Source organism: Tachysurus fulvidraco, chromosome 19 (assembly GCF_022655615.1).
Source record: "Tachysurus fulvidraco isolate hzauxx_2018 chromosome 19, HZAU_PFXX_2.0, whole genome shotgun sequence".
NCBI lineage: Eukaryota > Metazoa > Chordata > Actinopteri > Siluriformes > Bagridae > Tachysurus > Tachysurus fulvidraco.
The window spans coordinates 14,647,962-14,674,699 of record NC_062536.1 but is presented as its reverse complement, the minus strand read 5'-3'; the positions used below and the strand labels follow the sequence as shown (position 1 = coordinate 14,674,699).

Here is a 26,738-nt window from a genome sequence, read left to right as displayed (position 1 = left end):
AAAAATGTCTTCACATCCCCTGGCCAAGCACATCTATCAGGTATGGAGAGAGCAAAACCAAGAAATTCCAACGTGTTCTATGTTTCCAAAGTGTAGCATTAGAATGTGATGCTTTTAAAACTAAATCGTCATTAGAATGTTCCTCAGAAGTGCACTGTGAAGTACGCATCTTAAGGCAGAGTTAGAGAAGCTAACAGGTGCTAGTTTAACGTCAGTTCAATTTAATTTATTTGTATAGCTCTTTTACCAATTCACATTGTCTCAAAGCAGCTTTACATAAGTATAGAAACAGAATAAACTTTTTAAAGTTTAAAATTGCTTTACTATATATCTCTAACATCTATCTCTAATGAGCAAGCCTTAGGCAATGTGGCAAGGAAAATGTGGCTACCTGAGAAGAAACCTTCAGAGGAACCAGACTTAGAAGGGAACTCATCCTCATTTGGGTGATAATGGACAGTAAGTAATGTAACTGTAAATGTCCTTTCTACAACAGTTTATACTTGAGTGGAATTGTGCAAGCAAGAGCTCCTGAGGGAGCTTAATTTCCGAGTTCACCACAAACCCAACACTAATTCTTTCCTGCCGAATTGATCTGATGATCTGAAGACCTGACCACAAAACCCATCCATGCTTGAAATACCACACACTCACTTCAAAGTGGTCTCCCTCTGGTTAATCTCAAAAACAACTTGTAGCTTAGCTAGCTTGAGTGGCTAGTTATTTTCCAGTCAGCATTTTCTCTAGACAAAACAATGACACCCAGACTGTATACTGATGAGCTATTTAATAAACAAACTATTGTTCACTCTCTCACTCACTCATTTTCTACCGCTTATCCGAACTACCTCGGGTCACGGGGAACTATTGTTCATTCATATGAATTTTTCTGTTGTTGGAACCGTGAATGTAATGATTAGCATTGTAAATTGCCCTCCAAATAGAGAAATGGATAAAATGTTACTGCTGTGGGGACAATTAATTTTTAGAAAAATTGTGTTTGTTACTCCAGGACATTTCCAGGGAATTAATTTCAGGCCTGTTTTGGAAACCTGTGGAAGCCTGTGGTACTTTGTCATATATCATACATTTGTCATATATCATAAAGCAAGAAAACTGAGAATATTCATTTATTGTTTATTTTTCCTTCTGTAAGGAGGCCTTAAAGCCCTTCGGCTGTTTCCACCCTTGTGCTGATTATTTTGCTATAGGTGTAAAGTGTTTTTAGTGACTGCAAACTGTGCTATTGTAATAAGCTCAGTTTGCAGTCATTACAAAACACACTATACCTACTGCATCCTGCTGAAAGGAACTGTAATTCAGCCTGGAACTACCCTTAAGCAAGTTATGGACTACATTTCAGCACAGTTTCAACAAACAAACATTGAAAATGCCAAAAGGGTAGATTCTGATTGCTAAATGCACTGTAAGTCTCACACATGGTTCAGTGTACACGATACGATACGTAATTACAAAGCGCAGCGTGTTTTCAGCTGTTCTCAGCAAAGCCACAGCTGTAAGGTTTCGATGTCTAAAACTGTTCTATAATTTACATCACAGTGCTAGTGAATTAAGACATGTAGAAGTACATCCAAAAAAAACTTAGAATCGTTGGGAATTTATTAATACACTATTAAAAAACAGTTAAGACCCAAGTTTATGCACATGTCTAGTGATTATTGCCCTTTAAATCCTGAATTGTCAGGTAAAAATATGTACATAAAAACCTTGTAGCCTCCTGAAGTCTTTTATACTTCAGTGGTTTTAGGGGGAAATGCTGAATAGCTTTTTAGGTACATTGCCACAGTCTTCTTTGGATGAAAGTCTAGAGGTTTTAAGGGTATGTTGTAAGTGTTCTGCAGCATCCTAATGTGTATCCTTGTATAAGGGGCTTCCTTGCTTATCTGGGGTGATTCCATGCTCGTCTAGGGCGCTTCCCTACTTGTACAGTGTGCCTCCTTGCTCATATAAGGTGCTTTTCTGATTGTATTTGGTGCTTTACTGCTCTAATAGGATTCCTCCTTGCCCATATAGGGTGCATCTCTGCTTGTATAGGGTGCTTTAATGCTTGTATAGGGCACTTCCATGCCATATAAGATGCTCCCTTGCTCGTATAGGACACCGCCGTGCTCAAATTGGGTGCTTTCTTGCTACCTCATCTCCATTTTTCGGTAGTTCCAGTGTACAGAAGAAGCTCCATAAGTTTTAGATGTTGTGAAAAAAAAATGAAGAGTCACGAACTCTTCATAACAGCGGCAATGGATGGCTGTACAGAACTGTAAAGAAACCAGACCGTTTATTTGTCATACAGTGTTTGCTAGCAAAGTTGCTCCATTTCAAAATGGCTGCGTCCGTTAGCCCAGGTGTCAGATGTCCGTAGGTACCCGGGTCCAGGCTTTTGTGACTCTTCGGCTAGGCAGTGTGTATGTGTAATTGTTTCAGGAGGAGTAGGATCAGGAGGTTTGTGGTCATAGTAGAGTGCCCAGAGCAACGTGAGGGTCAGCGTCATAGCCAGGATCTGCGCCACTCCTATAGACACGCCCAGGAAGCGAAGGACCTGCAGCTGTTTCGTGCCTCGGATAAAACTGTATATCTTTGGTCCGCAACCCTAGAAAAAAAAAAACATGAATGAAAACAGCAATTCAAAATATCAGTTTGTAAAAATAAGTGTCCTCTGCGGTTTGTAATGTGAATGAAAACAATACACCTGGTATAAATATCCACCCAGACAGCTGAGACAGAGATGTTTACATTATGTTTAGATGTTTAAATTATTTTCATGAGTTTATTTTAAAATGAACCCTACTTGTAAAATTAGCTTTAATAGGGATGCTTGTTAATCGAGTAAATTAGAAATTCATTACATTTACTTTCTCTGTGGTTGAATCTCAAATGATATTCTTTTAAAAACAGCGCACTTCACCAATTACGGTGCCTTTCATAAGTATTCACCACCTTGAATCTTGTAATACTAAGTCCTTTAATTGAAAGAATTCTAAGCACTGAATACCCTACATAATAGCAAGCATATGAAGTGAATATGAGGATAACTGTAGATGATATGTAGCTATGCTACGTTTAAGGAGTACAAAAAAGAAATAATTTAAAATGTTAAAACTTTAACAGTCCTGTTAATATGGCTAAAGAGTTGTGGGGCCTTTAGACGATTTCTGAGAACATGAGAATGAAAGGAAAGAAACAAAGGGTCATGTCATACTAACTCGTGAAACATAAACCCACACAGCACACAAACATAAAACATTAGGATAATGCGGCAGAACTAAAGAGCTGTTCCAGCTGTTTGGGGCGGAGCCTATTTCCAGGCCGGAACAACGTAAACAAAAGAGATTAGATTAAGTGTGTGGAAATACTGTGATTTTCAGTGTCTTTGTTGTATCTGAAAACTTTGATTTATTTAATGTCTTTGTCTGTATTTGTCTGTAACAAAAAAAAACAAAAAATGAAACAAAAAAAAATTCAAATAGTGTTAAAGAGTACTGAAAAAACTAAACGCATATAAAACTCTTGTTCAGTTTCTAATTCCTGTCAGCACAGCAGCTGCCACGGTAATATGTGAGAAATGTAACACTCGTCCGGTGTGTGTGTGTGTGTGTGTGTGTGTGTGTGTGTGTGTGTGTGTGTGTGTGTGTGTATACGTGTGTGTGTGTGTGTGTGTGTGTATACGTGTGTGTGAGAGAGAGAGAGATATTTCCTATGCAGATGGAGCAATGTAGAAAGGTAGGTACATTATTCCCTGGCAGTGAGAGATTTGTGCTGTATGCCTGACACACCTCCTCAAAGCAGAAGGAGAGAAAGATAAAGATCAGTAAACAGAAAAAAGGAGGTAAACACTGTACTTGACAGCTTTTATGAACCAGCTATGAACCTATTCAACTCTCCAAAGCAAAGACTCAGCTGTTCTTATCTACTAATTAGCATCATGATATGAGGCAAAAATGGGTGTAATCATAAAATTTTACAAAATATTATTGACAGTTTATATTCATACAATAAGATTAACTATATACTCAGCCCCAAAAGTCATAAATAAACAAGATATTTTTAAATTAGTAATTTCTGTAGAACTTTTTATGACAGAAAATTTGACACACAAAGTTCTGTTAAAAAAAAATGTTCTAATGTACTTTTTAATTAAAAAAATTAATAAATTATTCATCCAACAAACATTTAAAATGTTGAATGAAATATATATATATATATATTCTTATGCGGCACAATTACTGATACTCTTAAAATTAAGGAACACATTTTTTTGTTGTTGTTAATTCTTTTTCTTTTTCTTTTTCTGTTGTTAAGTCTATTTAAAAAAATTATAAGAACAATATGTAGAAAGAAATACTTACACAAAAGTAAAATATTTGAGAGAAAATGTTCTTTCTTCTCTCTCAAGCCTTAATTTAGCAAATTGCACCATTAATGTTTAAATTGCAAAAATGTTTATTTAAATTGCTACTTAAAAATGATCCTTTTTCTATAAAACTACATATATTAAGGTCAATCTGGGCATCATGGAAAAATAAAGATTTTAAATCCCTATAAACTTGGAAGGGTTCTGAGACGTAAAGACACAAGCATATTCTATCCATGAAGTCCTATTCTCATAGAAGGGTGCCAATACTTTTTGAAGCAGACTGTAAATATGTATTTTTTGATAGTAAAAATGAGTTTTGAATCCCTGCACAGCTACAGCCTGACATAATTCTGTCCAAACTCGGCTGCTGCCAACCGAAGACAAAATAAACCTTGACATTTTTCTCAAGTGTGTTAGCTTGTTGCAACAACAGATTATCACCAGTCCTGCAGCTGGTAGCTCATGAGAAATTAATACTGTATCGCACTTAGAAACAAGAGATCCTCAGTGGATCTTTGGATGGTTCTGGCTTCCAAAAGAAAATAACCTGCATAGAAACTTTATAACCAACCACAGAATCAGAGTGAACTTAAAAGCCAATATAGGCTGAACACAACGAAATTGATCTCACATCAAACCTAATTGCTTTTTAATCTATTTTCAGACTGCAAGCTGACCAATATGACCCAATAGTTCTGTGAGGATACGCGGTTCATCTCACAGGTTTCAATGTTTTCCAAGATAATTAAAGAAAATGTTATTTTGAACATCATACTGAGAAAAAGGTGAGATAAGGATAGATATTTTGCTGAGACTGACACCATTTTGAATTTGTCATGACTTTCTGACTTTAACTAATTGTACCAGAGGGCAGAAAATGGTATTTGAGCATGTTTGGGGTGAATAAGTATTTATATTAATATTTACTTATATGAGGCCATCCTTAGGGGGAGGGGCACGGTGGCTTAGTGGTTAGCACGTTCGCCTCACACCTCCAGGGTCGGGGTTCGATTCCTGCCTCCGCCTTGTGTGTGTGTGTGTGGAGTTTGCATGTTCTCCCCGTGCCTCGGGGGTTTCCTCCGGGTACTCCGGTTTCCTCCCCCGGGCCAAAGACATGCATGGTAGGTTGATTGGCATCTCTGGAAAATTTTCCGTAGTGTGTGAGTGAATGAGTGAATGAGAGTGTGTGTGTGTGCCCTGCGATGGGTTGGCACTCTGTCCAGGGTGTATCCTGCCTTGATGCCCGATGACGCCTGAGATCATGACCCGAGGTAGTTCTGACAAGCGGTAGAAAATGAGAGAGAGGCCATCCTTAAAAATATTTTGGTTTGAAGTAACAGTTAAAAAAAAAAAAAGGTCAGTAGGTAGGTCTATATATTTTTTTCCAAGTTTCAATGTAAAAAAAAAGTTACATTTTGGTGATGGTGATTACGTAGGTATGACTTTAAACAAATTAGCATATCGTGACGTCACTGACTGGATCTTCAACCCGTGCCTTTGGGCGCATCATCGCAAACCTTATTTTGATGCTGGACACAGTTTTTCCAGAACTTCGTGCCAAGTTAAAGCGGTGTCCAGCTGTATTAGATGTATCATGTTGCCCGAACCCGTTAATATTATTTTATTGCTTTTGTATTAGTTGTTTGAAGAGTAAAAAAAAGGTCGGTCTTAACGCAAATTTACAACCGGCAAGTCGGTCGGACTTAAAGCAAAAAAAATAAATAAAAAATTGAGTCGGTCCTAAATTGACAGGGTCGGCCGGGTTACGGCAAACAATAATATTTTTAAGGATGGCCTGAATGAGGATTTTTTTTTGGGCGTACTTATTGAGGCAATATATGGGGGCAAGCCGACATGGGGCAATAGAAAGTTTTCCAAAACAAACCCATTTCTGCTCCCTGAGATGCTCCAAGTGCTTGTTCATACTGTAAGTGTCTAAAGTTTCTGTGTAAGGTTATCAACAGAGGGGAAAAATCCAACGGTGTACTGACTAATTTTAACAGATTTGCAGAAATAAAATGATAATTATTTTTTATATTGATTGAGAATGTCCCATAAGTCTGGTAGATACTAGTAAAATAGTTAGCTGCTAAATGTTTGGTTTGAATTATAAGCAATGTGCTTCTGAACTGGACTTTTCCACTGATTGCAGTGTTTTTGGCTGCATCTTTAGAGCAACGTAAACCCATTCAGTCCTGATCTGTCTTCGGATCATCATCGGGAAATAAAAATAATGCATTAATCTGAGTTAATGCACAGTTACCTTTAAATCGCACTTTTACAGCTTTATGCACCAGTGACATTTCTGCTTTTGACCAGGACTCTAGACAACCTTCTTCAACCGGGACTGAAGATCATTATCAGCTTTCATCTAATACCTATTACTCCAGTTCTTTTGAGACACAAGGTCATCTCTTGTCGAATTTTAATCGAGCTTGAAATGTTGAACGCGACCTGACTGTAGACTTCTGTAGACGTTTCTTCTAAGAGGAAGAAAAATATATGAGAACTGATCTTGAACCTGATGTGAAAGACATCTCAAGATGTTTAGTGAGCGCCTAGTGAGCGCTCTCTCTCTCTCTCTCTCTCTCTCTCTCTCTCCTTTCATTTGTGTATTTGTATCTAGCTACTCTAGAATCATAATTTACGTCTTTACTATCTAGGCACTTTGCATGTAATCCCACTCTAATAACACACACACACACACACACACACACACACACACACACACAAACACACACACAACATGTAGAGTCACTTCTCAGCCTCTTCTCATTTGACCCTCTTATCTGTCAAGTCAAAGAATCCTTTATCTCTCATTATGGAGTCCTGCTGCATTACAATCACCTTCCACAAAGGAGTTCGGTTTGGCTGAGGCTCATATGAGCTTTCAGAGCCTGTGGCTATTGAATGTTCTCTAATTACCCCTGACTACAGTTCAGCCAACCTGAGGCGATCGTTTCTTTAAACAGCCGCCGGCCATCACCCAGGCTTACCTCCTGGTACAGGTCGCTCAGGTCACTGTAGTGGGCGTGGCGAGCACAGCCTGCATACTGATTGGAGCAGCAGGAGTCAGGTGGCCATTCCATCTCTGTCATCTCTAGCCAATCGGTGAAGTAGATCACGCCGCAGCATTTGAACTGAAAAACAGATTCGTTATGGAGAGTTAAAGTGATACAGTGATATGAAGCAGACGCAAAACAAAATAATCTAATGACATTTAGTTGAATATATCTACTATTTCTCATTATAGGAGAAATAAATAAATAAACCAAATACAAGATAAATAAACCTATTAAGCCTAAGCATATCTGACTATTTTTAAGCTTTCGATTTGCTTATTCTATCGGTAGGTCATTTTATGTCTTTTTAGAAATTAATCTTAAAAAGTGCAACATAGCAGTTATCTGTCAATGGATCAAAAAATTGAAGTTCGAAATTCGAAAAATGCAAATAAGATATTTTAACTAGCTCTGATTTTGAATTTTTAATCAGTGTACAAGACTTCGAGCTAAATAAAATAAATAATTAGCATGAAACCAAAACCGTCAAGCAGAAATACAAAGACTTCAAAAGAAAAGATTTCATATCTTTATCTTTTCCTCTCTTTTAACAGTTTTCTCTTTGTCTTCTTGTGAGGAAATAAAATTAGGCCCTTTTTGGTATCATTTCTGATCTGCTTTAAATACCCATTCTTTCCATGCTCTCTCTTCTGACATTAAAGAGGATTTATTTTTTATATTAATCTATCATGAAGTCATAAAAGACTGTAATTTAACCATAAAATAAAATTGGGGGAATTAGTGGATGTTTAAAAGCACATGGTTTTGATTAATAGTGTCTTATTCTGACAAAAGAACAGCCATCGAGTATTCTGTCATATAAGAATTGCTGAGACGAATGCAGTTGAAGTTTAACTTTAACAGAAGTGAAGTTCAGAGGCAGGTTTTAAAGTCAAGGCTTCGGTCAGTTGATCACGTGAATGAGGAAAACTAAAGCAGGTCACAGCAGAACAGCGTAAACAGATAAAGAGGTTTGCTATCATCATATGTACTGGACAAACTGAGAGTGTACTTCACCCAGAACAAAGAAACACCAACAGGGCAGAAATGAACAAACTAACCATAGAACAAACTGAAACCAGGCAATAGTTATCAGGAAATCTCTCTCTCTCTCTCTCTCTCTCTCTCTCTCTCTCTCTCTCTCTCTCTCTCTCTATCTCTATCTCTATCTCTCTCGTGTATATATATTTGTCATTCATCTCAGCAATTCTTATATGACAGAATATTCGATGGCTGTTCTTTTGTTAGAATAAGACACTATTAATCAAAACCACGTGCTTTTAAACATCCACTAATTCCCCCAAAATATATATATATACATACATACATACATACACACACACACACACACACACACACACACACACACACACACACATATATGCATATATGTGTGTATATATATATATATATATATATGTGTGTGTGTGTGTGTGTGTGTGTGTGTGTGTGTGTGTGTGTGTGTGTGTGTGTAAAATGACATGTATGTATATATATATATATATATATATATATATATATATATATATATATATATATATATATATATATACTGAGATATATATAGAAAAAGAGAGAGAGATTTTGGCCACCTCCAACCCCACCCTCACCCCTAAACAAAAACTCTATCTATCTCATTTACAATCTCTTTCTCTTCCACCCAATCAATCTATCAATCGATCTATCAATCGATCGATCAATCAATCAAATGTACGATCTCGTATCGCAAGACCCTGCAACGGATAGTGAGGACAGCAGAGAAGATCATTGCGGTCTCTCTTCCCTCTATCATGGACACTTATACCACACGCTGCATCCGCAAAGCCAACAGCATTGTGGATGACCCCACACACCCCTCACACACACTCTTCACCCTCCTGCCATCTGGAAAAAGGTACCAAAGCATTCAGGCCCTCACGACCAGACTGTGTAACAGTTTATTTCCCAAAGCCATCAGAATCCTCTATAACTGAACTGAACTGTACTGAGCACAACAAACACATGCACATCATCTGTATGGACTACACAGGCCTACACCAAATACACACACTTCCAATATACATCCACCAAACTGTTTACATGCTGTTTTGTCTTTGTTTTATGTAGCACCACGATCCTGGAGAAACATTGTCTCATTTCACTGTGTACTGCAACAGCTATATATGGTTGAAATATCAATAAAAGCTTCTTGACTTGACTTGACTTGACCTTATCAATCTATCTATCTAGCTAACTATCTATCTATCTATTGGAATTGTGGTAATGTAACTATAAACTCAATATGAAATAAATGTATGATGTAACAGGAACACTGTTTCCACTCCATCCTTGATCATTTTTTTGTACTATAAAGCATGTTCTGTTGTTTTATTCAGCATCCTGAATATAATTTTAAAAGCAAAAGAAACCTGATTCAAATTAAACCACTCGTGCACTTGTGTAAGCGCTGTACAGCACACCGCTGTTGTATGTATGAGCATTTGAACACTGCATTACTGCGTCCTCACCTCAGTCTGAAAGGAGTTCCATGCGTGTGTTAGCCACTGATATCGCTGCAGGCCGTAGTTCGGCATACGTGACTTCAGGCTGATCATATCTGACCTCTGGACTGAGGGCTAAACACACCACAAACACACAGAACAACAGGATAAGCAACATGTAAAACCTGCATTCATCTCTACCACAAACTGCTGATGCTTTCCTGAACGTGTTGTGTTATTCGTGGTAAGGGAGGCTGAAACCGAGGTATGGAAAAGTTTCGATTTTGTCCACACTGATCACCAGTATCTTATAGATTCCTTCTGAATAAGTAGCATAAACAATAGGATGAATTATAAAGTGAATATCCTTATAAAACCCTTTCATTTCCCATTGAAATGCTCTAAACACAAATGGAACATATAATACTAATTTTACCACTACTACTATATCTATTACTACTTCTACTACCAGTTCGTCTTCTACTGCCACCACCACCACCACAACTACTTCTACTGCTAGTTCTTCTTCTAGTTCCTACTGCTGCAATTACTACTAGCTTTACTGCTATTGCCACTACTACTATTCCAATTGCTACTACCATCACTACTACTGTGACTGCTGTTCTACCACTACTGCTACCGCTACTGCTATTTCCACTGCTACTACTTTTACTGTTTTTTCTTCTATTATTACCAATACACCCTCTACTGCTATTTCCACTACTACTACCTGTGCTACTATTTCTACTACTACTTCTACTACTACTATTTCTACTACTACTGCCATTACTACTACCACCACTACTATTACTGCCACTGCGACTACTACTACTACTGCTGCTACTACTACTACTGCCACTACTACTACAATTACTAACACTACTACTATTTCTGCTAACACTATTACTTGCCAGTGCTACTACTACTACTAACTACTACTTCTACTACCACTACTACTGCCACTACTACTGCTACCATTAGCACCACCACCACCACTACTACCTCTAATGCTATTTCTATTATTACTATTTTTCAGGATTTTTTTTAATATACACATAAAACAAACAGGGAAATAAAGACAGCCAGTGACTCAGCTGTTCTGACATCTAGGGGAAGTTCATTCCACCAGCTCGGTGCCAGAACAGAAAAGTCTTGATGTATACCTACCTCTTACCCTGGGAGATGGTAGGACCAGTTAAGGAGTGCTGTTATATTTGCTGTTCTACTACTACTGCTATCTCCACTGCTACTGCTACTTTAACTGCTATTTCTACTACTACTGCTAATATCGGCGCTGCTCCTGCTACATTTACTAGCTTTATCGAGCAGCACCACCACCACTACTACCTCTAGAACTACAACTACTACTACTACATCAAAAACTACTAAAGCTGATGATGCTGCTGTATTTCAAAGCATTTCAAAGGCTCTTCGCTTTGTTCTCGATGGACTGCACCAATTTTTCAACCTAGTTGGAATGCGTTTAGCAGTGCTGCTGTTATTTATCACCATCAGCATGCACAACACAAACACGACGGAAACCATCCACGACATTAAGCACTTTCCATAAATGTTTATTGACTCGCTGCCCCACAATCTGCCCTTATTAGTAAGTTTGGCGTAAACAAGTTTTCCGTTTAGGGAAATGTGCTGAAATTCTGGTCGGTGATCACACATATGCTGCAGATGTCTCGGATAGATATTAGTTTGAAAAATTGTGTAGTATTCCTAGTATTTCTGCTAAGGAAAGAAATCAGTATTATTCATTATGTAAATTAAAAATGGGGCTTGGGAGAGCTGTGAGGATTTTCACTGTTGGACAGACATTTATTTGGCCTGCAGTTTGATATATATCAGCACAGTCTGGCATAATTTCCACTAATTCCTCAAGTTTATGGCATGACATTAATTCACATGAGATGGCTGAAACATCAGTCAGCTCCATATTCCTTAGATGAATGTCTCTCTCATGAGCACTTTATTGAGCAGCACTGCTGTAAAACATCCCATATTTGAACACCTTATTCTGGCAGATTGCTGGAGTGTGACACCCTGCCCCAGGTGCCCTTCACATGCTCTGGAAACCTTGTTTTGCTTCTATTACCCACAATGCACCTGGGGCAGGTGTGTGTCAGAGAGTGGGGTCTGATAGCGGAAACGGGGGAAAATGCAGCAAGCTGGATTTATTGACTACCACATGGCGATGTAAAGAAAGGGACAGGAAGGACAATAGGGATAATGTTGCAAGGCCAGGTGCAGAGGCGTAGGCTCTTAGAAAATGGCCCCACACATGCACGCACACACACACACACACACACACACACACACACACACACACACACACACACACACACACAGGACAGTTTCTGTCACACCTGCACTATGGTGCATATCAAAAGCATTCAAGGGTGTTTCGATTGCTGATAAGAACTTTCTAGCCTGCCTGTGTGTGTGTGTGTGTGTGTGTGTGTGTGTGTGTGTGTGTGTGTGTGTGTGTGTGTGTGTGTGTGTGTGTGTGTGTGTGTGTGTGTGTGTGTGGGGCCCTAGAGGTTAACTTATCTCTGATCCACTCAATCTAGCAGTAGCAGATGCTACCGGCAAACACATTTCTTTCTCCCTTTTTCCTTACAAGCTCATTTCACAGACAGCTCCTCAAAAAGACCTTAACTTCACCTTAACAGCACACACACACGCACACACACACACACACACACACACAAACACACACACACACACACACACACACACACACACACACACACACACACACACACTCTCTCTCTCTCTCTCTCTATTTATCTACCTATTTAGCACTACCATACACACACACACACACATTTTGCCTGTTGTTGAACCTAAATGTTTAACATTATTTCAATATTAAATGTTTAAAAAAAATAGATGTCAAAAATAAACACAAAAAAAGTTTCCTGCTAAAGTTGAAATCATTCAAAAATACTGTTAATTCGATTATAATTCATTTTTTTGTGTCACAACAGAAGCTAAACAATGTAAAATAAATAAATAAATAAGAATAAATTAAAAAAACAAATAAGTTCATGATTCAGTGACTACAGTGACTCTAACAGGAAATGGATGTAGTTAAGTGAGGAATGTCAGAAAGTCAGCCCCCACCCACATGTCCTAGAATTCATTGGGCCAATGCTAATGGTCTTTAATACTCAAAATATCATTTCAGTCTAGACTTTTTCAAAGAACTTATACTCTACCACTCAAAAAAAGTGTTTGAGCCTGGTCTCTAAATCTGTTTAAGATTTCGTCATGTGTGGTGAGCACAGAAACCTGATCCACAATCATATAAATACAGTCAGAATGTTCATCTACGTGTGTGTGTGTGTGTGTGTGTGTGTGTGTGTGTGTGTGTGTGTGTGTGTGTGTGTGTGTGTGTGTGAGAGAGAGAGAGAGAGAGAGAGAGAGAGAGAGATGTGACAGAGTAACAGAGGCTGGTGAAAGGTCAGGCTTCCCATTTACTCACCTCCTCATATGTCCACACGCCGCTGGCCAGCTCCACACAGAAGATCACCAACAGACTGCCAAAGTACTGTAGAGAGCACCAACATACACAAATGTGAATATTCCAAACCTGGATATTAAAAATAAAACAAAATTTGGAATCATTGGCTCCGCCCACTATCTCTGTAACATATATGTGATAAACAGTATTGAAAAAAAAAAACATATAATGCAGAAGTCCACTTGCTGAGCTAGAGCTTTATTACAAATCCTACTTAGTAGAACGTTTCGTCACTGCTGAGTCCCCGGTTCTGATTGGTCATAAGGAAGGTGCCGATTCATTTTCAGCTCTGACAGTGGTGTTTATATAGGTTTATATTTATACGCTTGTTTGTCATGTGTTGCAGTGTGTCATTGTTTCTATAGCGATGCTGCATTAATCTAGGAAGATCTCAGCTATCCCAGCAATGGACTTCTGCACCTTGAAGGTGAGCACAGATAGAACTAGGAGGAGCTTTTTTTCACAGGCCATTCAGGCCCACAACCACGAGAAGACCTAGAATCTGGACCTTTTCTAGACTTTTCAGGATTGCCACAACATCCACTTACACAACCGTACTTTTACGCTAAGGGGGTTTTTAAACCTGGTCACTTCATGCGTTTTCTGTGATCCGATAGCTATCTGATCGTAAAAAGCCCAGGTCTAAATGCGCTCCGGAACGTTTTTGAGACGGATATAAATCCGATCGCTCAAACCACATCAGGAGGTGGTCTGGGACGTATTTCAGATGAAACTGGACAGGTGTAAATGTATGTGGTTGTTCAAGCCACATACGTCAGAGCTGTACTCCTCCCAAACGGAAGTACGTCACTCGCAGGTGACTCGCGAGTCGTGCATTGCGTCAGAAACAAATATCTTTTCCCACCAGTGCTGTCTCGATCTTTCAGCCAGGTGTCTCGTTTGGTCTTAAAATGCACTGCTGCTGCCAGCGAAAATGCAGCAAACAGTAATTGCTGTTTTTGTAGCAACCGCACACACCAAAGCGTGTTCCATTTCAATTACCCCGGAAATGACTTGAAATATATATGCATTTTGGGCGGGAGTAAAAAGATCAGATTGATATCCGATTCGCCAAGACGCAGTTATGTGGCCTAATGTAAATGGAACAGTTTTAACAAATCAGATAGCTATCGGATCAGAGACAACACATGAAGTGACCAGGTGTAAAAAGGCTCTCTTGCACAATTTGCACCACATACACATCTTGCACTTTAACAATATATAATATATATATATATATATATATATATATATATATATATATATATATATATATATATATATATATATATATATATGAAATTATGTTCACAATCACTCCATCACATTCAGGTACTACTTCTATTCTTCTTTAAATTGTATTTAATTTATTCCTTACTTTGTTTTATTGTTTTATTCTCTACCTTAGTGAAGTGTTTCTATAACACTTCACTAAGAAGCTATTTCTATATGAAGGACAGTCGTAAAAAGCGTTTCACCACTGAATTTGAATACCATAGAGACGTGTATGGACACTTTTATAATACTTTCATAATACTTTTCAAAACGTTGTGAAACCTATAAATGTACATATGTTGACATTCATTTAGCCTATTTAGATGGAGTCTCTAGTGTCAGAAGTAAGGCTGTTCCTTTAAGTTTTTGAACCGGTTTCCAGAAAAATAATAAGGCAAATAATTGGCAAATTTTCTACAACAGGGGTGTCAAACTTCACAGTGGGCCAAAATATAAAACTGAGATAAAGTCATGGGCCGAACTGAATATTTATTGAAACATTAACTGCAACTGATCTGTAATGTTCAACCTTTTTCATTTGGAAACAAACTTTAGTTTTGCTTAAATACAGGATTTGGAACAACCAGAGCTTGGTATTACAAACACATAAGAAATTAAATTTGAAATAAAAGACACATCAGACTGTCCCTCATTAAAGGACCAGGCAGATTTTGTGATCTCTGCTGCCACAATAACTCTTTACAGCCTTTACAGCAGCTTCACTTTTTGATTTTGCTTTCATGAACATAGTCTGCAGGGAAACCAGACTTTTTTCATCTCCTCCGAGTTCTGGAGCTTCTGCTTTACGTCCAGGTCCTTATACTTCTCATGTTTTGTTTCATAGTGTCTTCTTATGTTATATTTCTTCGTTACAGACACGTTAGCTCCGTTAGCACACAAGACAAACAGGTCTGTCCTTTATATTCGTGAACAGATAATCTGCCTCCCTCCTGTCTTGAAAGCTCCTATTGTCCATCTTTCGTTTGGTCATTTTTGTGGAGGGTGGAATTAACTTGCCCGATGTGACTGTAACATGGTTGTTAACGACTGTCAACAGAGAATGAGGGGCGCTTGCTGTTCGTGACTACATGTATGCGTCAATACAGTGGCAAGGCATTCTGGGATTTGTAGTATTAGCGGAGCATGCGGCTAGCCAGCTGTAATGCACATTTGATATGATCTCGTGGGCCAAATATAATTACACATTTGGCCTGCGGGCCTGAGTTTGACACCCCTGTTCTACAGTGTATTTCTCTGGGGTTTTAGAATCTGATACCCACTTCTGCCCTCTGTGCACAGATTTCCCTCTGTGCTTCGGGGGTTTTCTCAGAGTACTTCAGTTTCCTCCCCTAGTTCACCTAAAACATACATTGTAAGCTGACTAGCATCTCTAAATTATCCACAGTGTGTAAATGTGTGTGTGACCATGTGTGATTGTGCCCTATGATAGACTCAAGGCTTCTTGTGACCCTGTGTTTGATAAGCGATATAGATAACGGATGGATAGATACTGTAGATATTTCTGCGGTATAAGAGAAATAAATCCTATTTGTTGATTATTTTCCTATACCAGCATATCCTGTCATGTTTTATTCATAATATAATCTATCTTGCTTTCTCAGAGGAAAGCTGAAAGGTTCTGATGGTTCTTTTATTGCATTACTCCACTATTTAAAAGTTGGATAAAGTGTTTTGGAAATTCTTTAAAACTTAAATCCGTCATTGTAAAGATTATAGTTTTGAATTATGATTATTTTTCTCTCTCTTTTTTTTTGTTTGGTCGAATTCAACAACTGCCCCAAGTCTTCCATTATAAACGTATCTGCAATACGCAATAATGTTATTTTCTTGTGAAAAGAGCCCATGGTAATCATACACAAAACAGATGCTCTTCATAGAGATTCGGTTGAAAGGCTCTGGAGTATTCCTTTAAGGAAAGAGAAAGAAAATTGCCATTGCCGGCTTAGAAGGATGAGAAGATGAGTGTGTGAGACGGTGTATGAGAGAGGGAGAGAGGGATCCCTGCATGGTCTTATCTCATCTCTTTCTAACTGACTCTTAGCATGACTGATGGGTCAGTATGATGAGGACACACCTGCAGAGCTTTCATACTGGGATAGAGATGAAAGTTATTCTGTACTCACTTCACACACAGACATATGCTGTTGCACATCCATTTGGCCTACACATCCAACTTAGCACTCAAACTGTCAACTGAACGCACTGTGAGGCCTTATTAAGATGAATGTTCTTGTCAGGACCAGGACTTGGCGGCGAGCTTGTGGTGCAGACCTGGCTGACTGTGTTTATTTGGAAACTCCAAATATTTGGGTTAAACAGATGTTCATTGTAGTGCTACGATCCATTTGCTATTCATCACACACAAACACACACACATACAAACATAATATAAATATCACTTAAAATGCAGACTACTAAACCCCTGACATGGCTTTTACATCTCTACCATCTAAACATCTCACCTCTCTAAATCTAGAAAATATGAACTTTTAACCTGCTGATCATCTCTCTCATGCTGTCTTTCTCACTCTTTCTCTCTCTCTCTCTCTCTCTCTCTCTCTCTCTCTCTCTCTCTCTCTCTCTCTCACACACACACACACACCTGTGAATATGAGCAGATGAATCTATTTATGAATCTAATATATTTAATAAAATATTTAACTATAGGGGGCACGGTGGCTTAGTGGTTAACACGTTCGCCTTACATCTCCAGGGTCGGGGGTTCGATTCCCGCCTCCGCCTTGTGTGTGTGGAGTTTGCATGTTTTCCCCGTGCCTCAGGGGTTTCCTCTGGGTACTCCGGTTTCCTCCCCTGGTCCAAATGCATGCATGGTAGGTTGATTGGCATCTCTGGAAAATTGTCCGTTGTGTGTGATTGCATGAGTGAATGAGAGTGTGTGTGTGCCCTGCGATGGGTTGGCACTCCGTCCAGGGTGTATCCTGCCTTGATGCCTGATAACGCCTGAGATAACGCACAGGCTCCCCGTGACCCGAGTAGTTTGGATAAGCGGTAGAGAATGAATGAATGAATGAATTTAACTATATATTTTACAACATATTTTTATACCAGCATAATATCAAACCCACCATGCAGGTGAGACTCCAATATGCTACCCAGTGCTATGTTTTGTTCAGAAACCTGACTAACTAGACTTAAAGTTGGTTGCTAGCATATTTATATAATGCATGGAAAGCAAGATGTGCATTAATATTGAGGGAAGCTAATGAATATATGAGTGTGGCTAGCATCTTTATTTTCACACAATATTCCTTTTGTATTAGAACCTACAATCGCGTTTAAGGAGAGGAAGTGGGAGAAAACTGGATAACAGTGAGAACAGGATTTTAGAAACAATGATTTATGAAGCCTAGCTAAGAATTAAAACAGAGACAAATCCATGTACACTCGGTTCAGTTATTAAGCTACAAATCATGGGAAACTCCTACTTACTATGTCTCCTACTATGTCCTACCGACATAGCCAAACTTCATGTAAACAGTACGTATATGTGTCTGTTTGAAAGCAGAGATGTGCTTGTCCCTGCTCTCTCTATGTGTGCATTGCCAGTTGGTGAATAGAGGCTCTAGGAAACTAAAGAGCCTCTCATTTTTCCCTTCCAAGTCATCCTGCTTTATGCCTGGATAGACTTACCTATTGAAGCTGTGTGAGATAATAATGCAGGGTAACCCAAACCCAGACAGGCCAAAGTGGAGAAGGGAGAGAGGAGAAGCAGTGAATAAAGCAATGAATGGAGCAATGAAGAGCAAGGCAAGTGGGGAAAGACATCCCAGAAATCAGGGTCCTCGTCTGGAATACGAGGTAGCGTTGAAAATCACACCCACTCTTTTTAGTCCATCTTCATATTACAGCTGGGTCTCTACTGTTACAGTGACACTAGGAAGCAGGATTTTTGTGCAATTGGATAACCACTTTTTCCACCAATATCACCCAACACTTAGGAGCATATCTTTTTTATGTAACCAGACCGTAACAGGTCACAAGGTAGTTGTACAGTTTACTTGCACAGACAAAGTTGCTCTGAATTAATAATATTAATGGCATATAGTGGACACTCTTTGTAAGACAGCTTACAGAAATGGGACCTACTTGGAAAATATGTGCTTATACTGGCACACACTAGCCACAGCCCAGATACCAACATGCCAAGACATTGCTATTACTTGGAGACAATGTGGATACATAAGTAAAGTAAATAAGAATCTTTGTGAAGACACCAAGGAACTCATTAGACGTTCCAGTACCGGGGCATAACCTGAGAGTGCTGTGGCAAGCAGGAGTCAAGCAATACTTGTAGTGAGACCAGCTAGAGAAGCAGTGTGCGACTGGACTGTAACCATCATTTAGAGGGGGAATTGTCCAATTTAGACTCAGGTGAATTTTGATGCAGATAAACATCAGGTATTAAGTCAGTGTGTTCCAGATGTGACACGATATAAGCAACAACTTGGATATCCTATTTTTTTTTTTTTTTTTTACAAAGAATGAGTAGGGTGACCTTAATATGCAGAACATACTGTACCTACTGTATAGTACATGAAGCCAACTGAAAAAACATTGCAGAGAACCAAGAAGTGAGCCTTGAGGGACACCTCTGTATTTACATTTAACTTGTTTGCCTAACATTTAAAAAAAATGACAGGATACTGTACAAAGGTCATCTGAGCAGATAATGGTCCAGAGCATTTAAACATTTAAATCAGGTGCCCAATACTGAATAAATACTGAACCAATACTGAGCTTTGCATGGACCAGATTTGAACCCTTGTTATCTGTTACATACTTGAAGACATACTACTATGTAGGTGGAAAAGCACGATAAGTGGCATGGCTTGTGGATTTCTTGAGTTTAATTGGCCTTTTGTCAAATTTCTGTCTCTCCCTCTCTCTGCTAATGGCCCATAACAATCTTAAAATACCATCACATAACAAGTCATTGTACAGAATGCTAATCCACAGCACTCAGAATAAATTTGTGGGCAAGGCTCTGTTTTGGCATTCCTCACCTGTCCATCGCTTTAATTGATGTGGAGCCCTGAGGCTGTAGCTCGCACCTCCTCTCTGTAAATTGCTGTAACGTGGGCCATAACTTATCCTCTTGGCTATTTGCATGTTTTATGGCCTTTTTAAACTGCGGGAGTAAACCACTACAAGCTAAGAAAGAGGTTTCTACCAGCACATCATGAATTCTGTCCAGACCGTTACCACAGTGTGGCCTCAGGAAAGAGGGCAAGGCTGAGCTTGTACAGACATTTACAACATAAATGATCAGAAAGCATGACAACCTGAAGTGCCCTCTTAGGCAGGATGTGTAAACTCAGATAGCTGGCTAACTGATGCAGAAAGAGACCAGCTCCAGCTCTGGATGCAAAGCCGGACTAGACGATAACTGCCGGTATGTACATATCGTCGCTGTCGGGCGGAATCCTCGTATCTCCAAAACCATTATTTTTCAGGAAATTAAAAAAACGCCCTATATTTAAACATACAATGTTATTAAACATTGTATCGTTAAAGTTGTTATTATACCTTATATTGCTATCATATACTGTTGTGTACCAACATTAACACAACATTTTCCCAAAGTCACGTTTTATCGGAGATACAAGCTTTATGACTTGGGAGCAGGGAGATACGAGATTATGTTGTCATTGATGAGAATGGTACGGACACAGACGTCGCTGCTGCCAGCAGTGTTCAATAAAGTCTGCGGTCACGTTGAGCCTTTTGACAAGAGACAAGGCTTAAATAGTTAACCAAAGCTAATGACTTTAGTTACATACATCTTCCTAAGCTCTATTTTAAAGGATTAAGAGCTATAAGTGATGCAATACAAAACGCTATGAGCTGATTAGGTTGTCTGATAGGTGGAAATTAGTCTAATCTGCTCGCAAACTTACCTTCGTGGCTCACGAGTTTATTTCTGCACAGAAGCATTACAGCTATCGATTTTTAACAAGACAGGCCTACTCAAATGTATCTAACCTAACTATTTTACATGTATAGTGCCCTTTTGTTTTACACGCACAGTGCCAAGAGAGGCGTGGAGTTACGAGATTTCTCAGACAGTTGAAGTGTCCAATGGAGTTAAGAGATTTGCACTCAAGCTATTTTCAAGACTTTAGATTGGTTAATAACTTGTAAAAATAACAGACCCACGTGGGGACTGACCAATAACATCGATATGTGAAAAAATATGAAATTGACAAAATTTGGACATAGGAGGTTTCCGCCCGACAGCGACGATATGTGGATCACAGCAGACCGATTAAATGTAACTGTTTATAAATGTTGACTTTAGTCATGTACTACAAGTCGATCATGACACACAATTCTCAAACCCTTTGGTAAAGTGATCCTTGTCTCTTGATGTACTGTAACAAAAGGGCTTAGAATAAATATATAGCATTCATGGCATACTTTATTTTCATGCACTATATTAATTGCTTTTAAAAAAAGTGCTGTTTCTTGCTTGCTTGTTTGCTTTCTCTCTCTGTCTCTCTCTCTCTCTCTCTCTCTCTGTCTCTCTCCCTCTCTCTCTCTCACGCACACACACACACACACACACTCAAAACCCCACATGGAGACATACCCAGGAGAGGAGTAGCAGATTGCATTTCAGTGTGCCACAGTAGCCCACCATAGCCACGATGATTAGGAAACAGCACACGGCGATGACAACAGGGTGGACCGCAGGGGAGTATGTGAGGACCGCTGCTTCTTCCAGCCTACAAAACAGACAAAGAGAAGGAAGAAGGGAGAACTGGGAAGTTATTCATTGGCAGTCTTTTTGTTTATTTATCAATCCATCCTGCTGTCTCCCCCCTTCCATCCTGCCCACTGCATCCTCCACTCTCACTGGGCTGCATTTTTATTAATCCACCAGTTACAAGTAAATAATGATTGCACTCAGTAGGAATGTAAGCCTCCAACCTCTCACTCCCTCTCTTGCTCTTTTTGTCCTTATGTCTCAATGATACATAGCCGGAAAAGGACAGGAGAAAGCCTTGTTGTGTAACCTAGATCATTTTGGATGAGTGTGAACCACCAGTGATTTCTTCTCTCTCATACTCACACACACATATACACATGTACACCTTTTTGCTAACCAAAAACATCACATTTTGGAGCATGTGGTTGATTTTACTCTCTTGAGAGAGGGTACTAATAAACACACATACACACACACACACACACACATTCAAGCATACCCACCATGGATACACAACAGTGTGAAACTGAAATACTCAACTCAGCTGTTATCTCATTATGTGGCATCCGTTCAGGGCAGATGAGATTTTCATTGCTGTTAAATGGAACTGAGTCAGCAAGTCAGGAAGCTGCAGCTCTGGAAAGCTCATTTTGCCATATTGCAATCATGTCTTTACACATTCTGCGTTCCGTTTATTTGCGGCAACCGCTGCAAGATCGTGCGCCGACTAAACAGTGTCTCACGGTGCTAAATTACACCTCTGACAGAAGATGCAGAAGATAAATGCCAGCTCCTTATTTTAGCATTTCACCTTAGGAATTTGTTCTGGCTCTATTTTAGGGGTGAGAATTTTTGGGTTAACTGGGAATCAGTTTGACTCACGATTCATTGGATTAAAAAGAAAAAGGTTATATAATTTATATCGTTAAACATTATATATTATAGAAATTCTATACTACAAAACTGTTGTTTATCTTCTTCTATTGTTCAACCTTTAGTAATTTGCATATCAGGCCAAATCATTGATCCAATTTTGCATGATCTTGCTCCAAGCTCATACTTTGCTTTTTTTTTTTTTGAATTGACACAAATCAGAATAAGTCAAATCAAAAGCAAAGTAAACGTAATCCAAACGAGGTGTTAACTAATTACTCCATCAGACATAATGCTTTGGAGTGCAGAGATATTTTCAGCTGTTGATTCAGGTTCTGTTGTTTTATGTAGCACTATGGTCCTGGAGAAACGTTATATATGGTTGAAAAGTTATATATGGTTGAAATGATAGAAGAAAACACTTCTTGACTTGACTTGAATTGACTCAGGTGACCTGCTGATTAAAATGACCAGACTGTTGGTATTTCAATGGACGCAGCCGTTCACACATACCCATTCACTCCTCGCAACTCTCACCTGGTGTCTGCAGTTAAGGTGAGCACATTGTTCAGGTAATCTCTAAGCCAAGCAGCAACTCCCAGCACACACAGAGCCATTAGCTGTGGAGAGAAATAGGCTTTAGTCTGGCAGCACAGAAACGCATAGGTACATGCAACACGGTGTATGACTCTGTAACTACATCTCTTCCAGCATTAAAAATTCAGAGCCCTCTAAAATCATGTTGGGATTCTATTGGTGTAAGGCTACTGTATGTCCTGCAGAAATCCAAGTAGCACGGTTTCGTTTGTTGGCCCTGTTGGAATTTTTGGCTGTGAAAGTGACACCCAGCACTTATCACATTTAATTCCCTAAAATAGTGTGTAGCAGAATGTGAAACATGCAGCACAGACTTGGTTGAGGTCAAACAGGCAGCCCTTTACATAGAGATATGGCTGCAGGGCTTAATAAACCTTAATTCAGTGTCCAGTTGTTGAGACAGGCGTATGGAAGGCCAAATGGATCAGACGAGTAGCACAGAGAACATAAAAGAGTTTTTTTTTTCCCTCTGTTTATGGATGCGGTAGAACTATTTTAACATACTCAGCAAAATAAAAGACCCTCCTATAATAATATTCTTGGACTTGGATTCTCAGATACAATATTTCATGTGCTATTTGGTAAGCTATTTGTTTAGATGGATAAGGCTTGAATTTAAGGTAGATGTAGTATTATAATTTGATGTAAATATAAATCATAGCAGGGAATAATAGTGGTAATACAAGCTTTTCTCTCTGACATGAAATTGGGAATTTGCTGTGTATGGATATTTAATCATTAAAACAAACCGTGTTTATTTTGGAGCGGAAACTGAATCTATTTTCTTGAAGAGAACCATCTGGATATTTATCGCCAGTGGATAAACAATGGCTTCAGATTGAATCACATGCAAGCTTACCTAGCCAAGTCTATTGTTGACAGCTTTGCTTACTTTTGTTCACACTGATCTCTCGACACTGCTAACCTGTGACTGCTGGGATAACCTCAAGGGTTGCCATATCCCCAAACTCTCACCTCAGCATTCTAACAAGCTAGGATATGTGAATGAAAGAATTTTACTACACTGTGCTTGTATATGCGACAATAAACACATCTGTACAACAGGTGTATTTGGTGTATTTTATTTGAAGGAAAAGATTTGTGTTAATGAGTATGAATTAACTTCAATATTTAATTTTAAGACCTCTCCAGGCTTTCTTTCCAGTTTTCATTGACTGGTTGTTTGCTCAATGATGATTATAGTTTCACCCCTTAATAGATCAGCCATTTTAGGAAAAATTGAGAAAATGTACAAAAAAAAAAAAAGATCTGCCTAAACTAATCAAGTTCTCAGGTTCTCATATTTGAGTAGTAAAAATAATATACATGGTTTTATCTTGGATCAGTGATTCTTGAGTGATTTTGTAGCAAGAGATGCCATTTAAATCAAACAAAACATACTTATAAAATAAAATGCATTTTATCAACCTAATCCGGTTATTTAAATTTTAGCTTCAGTCTTTAAATGTGTATTCCCAAGTGGTCTAGTCGCTAATGATGCCAGTTTTGCCACACAAGGAAACCAACCCAGGCACTATGAGTTAAACAAACCAGTTTAGGATAATAGCCATATCAAATAACAATAAAAAGCAGTATTGCAGTAGAAAAATGTGAAATACATGGTCACAATAGTGAACTTAGTTCCGATGCAATAAAGAAAATGTGTCTTTGTTTTGCCACGCATGTGTTTTTTTGGGAATTATTGGTTTGAGATGTATGTTGGCTGGAGTTTTATTCCTAGACCTGGCAATGCTGTTACTTTTCTATTATAGTGGTTTATTTTAATCCTTTAATTTGCAGCATTTGGCAGACACTTATAGGGCGCAGCTTACATTTATATCATTTATACAACTGATGGTTAACGGCCTTGATCAAGGACCAAGCAGTGGCAGCTTGCTAGTCCAAGGATTCAAACTCACAACCTTCCATTCAGTAGATAGACAAACACCTTAACCAATGAGCTACCACTAATCCTTGACCTGGACCTATTTTCATTAGCATAAGGATTTGTATTTGACGACTAATTCAACAAAAAATTGAATGGTTGTTGTGATGTCCATGACTGTACAATAAACATCACAGACATCTGGTTTTGCAGACCAGTTTGAGAAGCACTATGTTAAGAGATTAATGAGAAATTGGATCTTGTATGAATGCAACTAAATAATATTAGTGTCATAAACATATGTAGGTTATCATATGTCATATGAATCATATGTAGGTTAATGAAAATGTCCTTTATGAAAAGGTTGGCCTGTCAGTTACGCATGTCTGTGTGGTGCAATAACTATGTAAAGAGCGGCGGTAGTATAGCATCATAAACCTATAGCACTGCGTCCCCACACAAATCACACATGTTTATGTTTTCAACAGTTTTCCAATTTGAGTACAAAAACCTCTTAAACCTCCAAAAAGGTCTGTTTTATGGATTTCCTAGATTTAAAAAAAAAACATTTTTGAACGTATAGGGTTTATTTCTGACATCATGTCAACAGTGTTAAATACAAACTTAGCTTAGCAGTTTGTTTCATGTTGCTGTGGTTTAGATCTCTAAAATATCTCTAAATCGAATGTACTTGCTTTACATTTCTATTTAAAAAAATAAAAAATAAAAATAAATAAAAAAACAGGGATGTCTTACTAATAGATTCTGCTTTTAATCCTCCAGACTGGTACATAAGGTACGCAGGTGAGGATGTGCCGCTCACGCGCAGTGAAAATTAAGCATTTTTGCACCTTTAGGCGTCCCACAATCGGTGTAACGCGAGCGGCCCCTCGACCACCTGCTGCCGTCCCCGGACTTTTTGGCACAAACTGCAAGAACTGAACCCATTATTTAGTGCAGTAGTGTTCAGTCTGGGACGTTGCGCTTACCCAGAACAGTAAGTTGATAGCGTACAGCAGACAGCGCAGGCACTTCACCGAGTCCTCTCGGGCCATCGTGCACGCGCGTCATTCCTCATTCTACCGCTCTGACGCTGTTCACCGTGCACGCGCGCGATCCGCTGGCAGATTTTAAAAATAGCAATAACAAAAAAAATTATATATGTATATTTAATAAGTTGAAACAGTGCATGGATAAAATAAAAACTCCTTGGTCTGTCACATGGCTTCTCAGACACCGATTAAGGTTAAAAGTAGAGATCCGAACGTGATGTGTTGACACTCACAGCGCGCTCGAGCACTGTGCGTTATATCCGTGGGAAGTTTTCTTTTCCCCCCAAAACAGGTGGTTTGTTGTTTCCTCGTGCGTCAGGAGGGCCGATGTGCGCGTGAATGGGTTCTCATGGCGAAAAACAATCCCAAATCCATTTGAATAGAACTGCAATGATACACCGGCGGTAATAATCCTCTTTCATTTAAATGCCTTATTTACTGGTAATATACGTCTGGTGTATAAGTAGAGCTGAGGTATAATAAGATCCGAAAGTGAGTTGCACGCGCTGTGTTCAGTATGGGACAGGCTCTGTCAGTTCAACTTATGCGTGTGGGAAGTTTAGGAGAAACTCTCTCTCTCTCTCTCTTTCTGTTCTCTCTCTCTCTCTCTCTCTCTCTCTCTCTCTCTCTCTCTCTCTCTCTCTCTCTCTCCCTCCCTCCCACCCCCATCTAGTGTCAGCCTCCGGGTCCTAAAGGCGATCTGAATGCGTCTTCATTAGCTTTAACATGTGCATAAGCAGAAACAGAACATTCATTGATTGCACAGAAATTACCCGCATGTCGTCATGTTTTGTGCAAAAAAAAAGAAAAGAGTGCACGAGCACAGGCCACTCAGTCGCATAATTCCAGATGTGCA

General features: G+C 39.0%; 1 protein-coding gene across 3 annotated transcripts; it reads right to left on the bottom strand.

Annotated features, from left to right (window-relative positions):
• Window positions 1-1,114: 1,114 nt before the first annotated feature.
• Window positions 1,115-26,474, bottom strand: tspan12 (tetraspanin 12). Of its 3 annotated transcripts, XM_047804156.1 has the most exons (8): window positions 26,116-26,468; window positions 25,820-25,950; window positions 22,886-22,968; window positions 21,356-21,491; window positions 13,411-13,476; window positions 9,942-10,049; window positions 7,369-7,512; window positions 1,115-2,608 (listed from the first exon to the last, which is right to left on the bottom strand). In XM_047804156.1, exons 2-8 carry the CDS (start codon window positions 25,883-25,885, stop codon window positions 2,318-2,320), a joined length of 894 nt encoding a protein of 297 aa, XP_047660112.1. In that variant the 5' UTR covers window positions 25,886-25,950; window positions 26,116-26,468; the 3' UTR covers window positions 1,115-2,317. The 3 variants fall into 3 exon arrangements, with proteins under 3 accessions (XP_047660112.1, XP_047660113.1, XP_047660114.1); XM_047804157.1 differs by lacking the exons at window positions 25,820-25,950; window positions 26,116-26,468 and adding an exon at window positions 25,587-25,803; XM_047804158.1 differs by having other exon boundaries at window positions 2,319-2,608; window positions 7,320-7,512; window positions 25,820-26,474.
• Window positions 26,475-26,738: the final 264 nt, after the last annotated feature.

Excerpts from the sequence above, each read along its gene's own strand:
- tspan12 (XM_047804156.1), bottom strand. The coding sequence starts at position 25,885 with ATGGCCCGAGAGGACTCGGTGAAGTGCCTGCGCTGTCTGCTGTACGCT. Across the intron at positions 21,492-22,885 it reads ACCTTAACTGCAGACACCAG|GCTGGAAGAAGCAGCGGTCC; the intron begins GTGAGAGTTGCG and ends TCTGTTTTGTAG. Across the intron at positions 2,609-7,368 it reads TGAGCGACCTGTACCAGGAG|GGTTGCGGACCAAAGATATA; the intron begins GTAAGCCTGGGT and ends TTTTTTTTCTAG.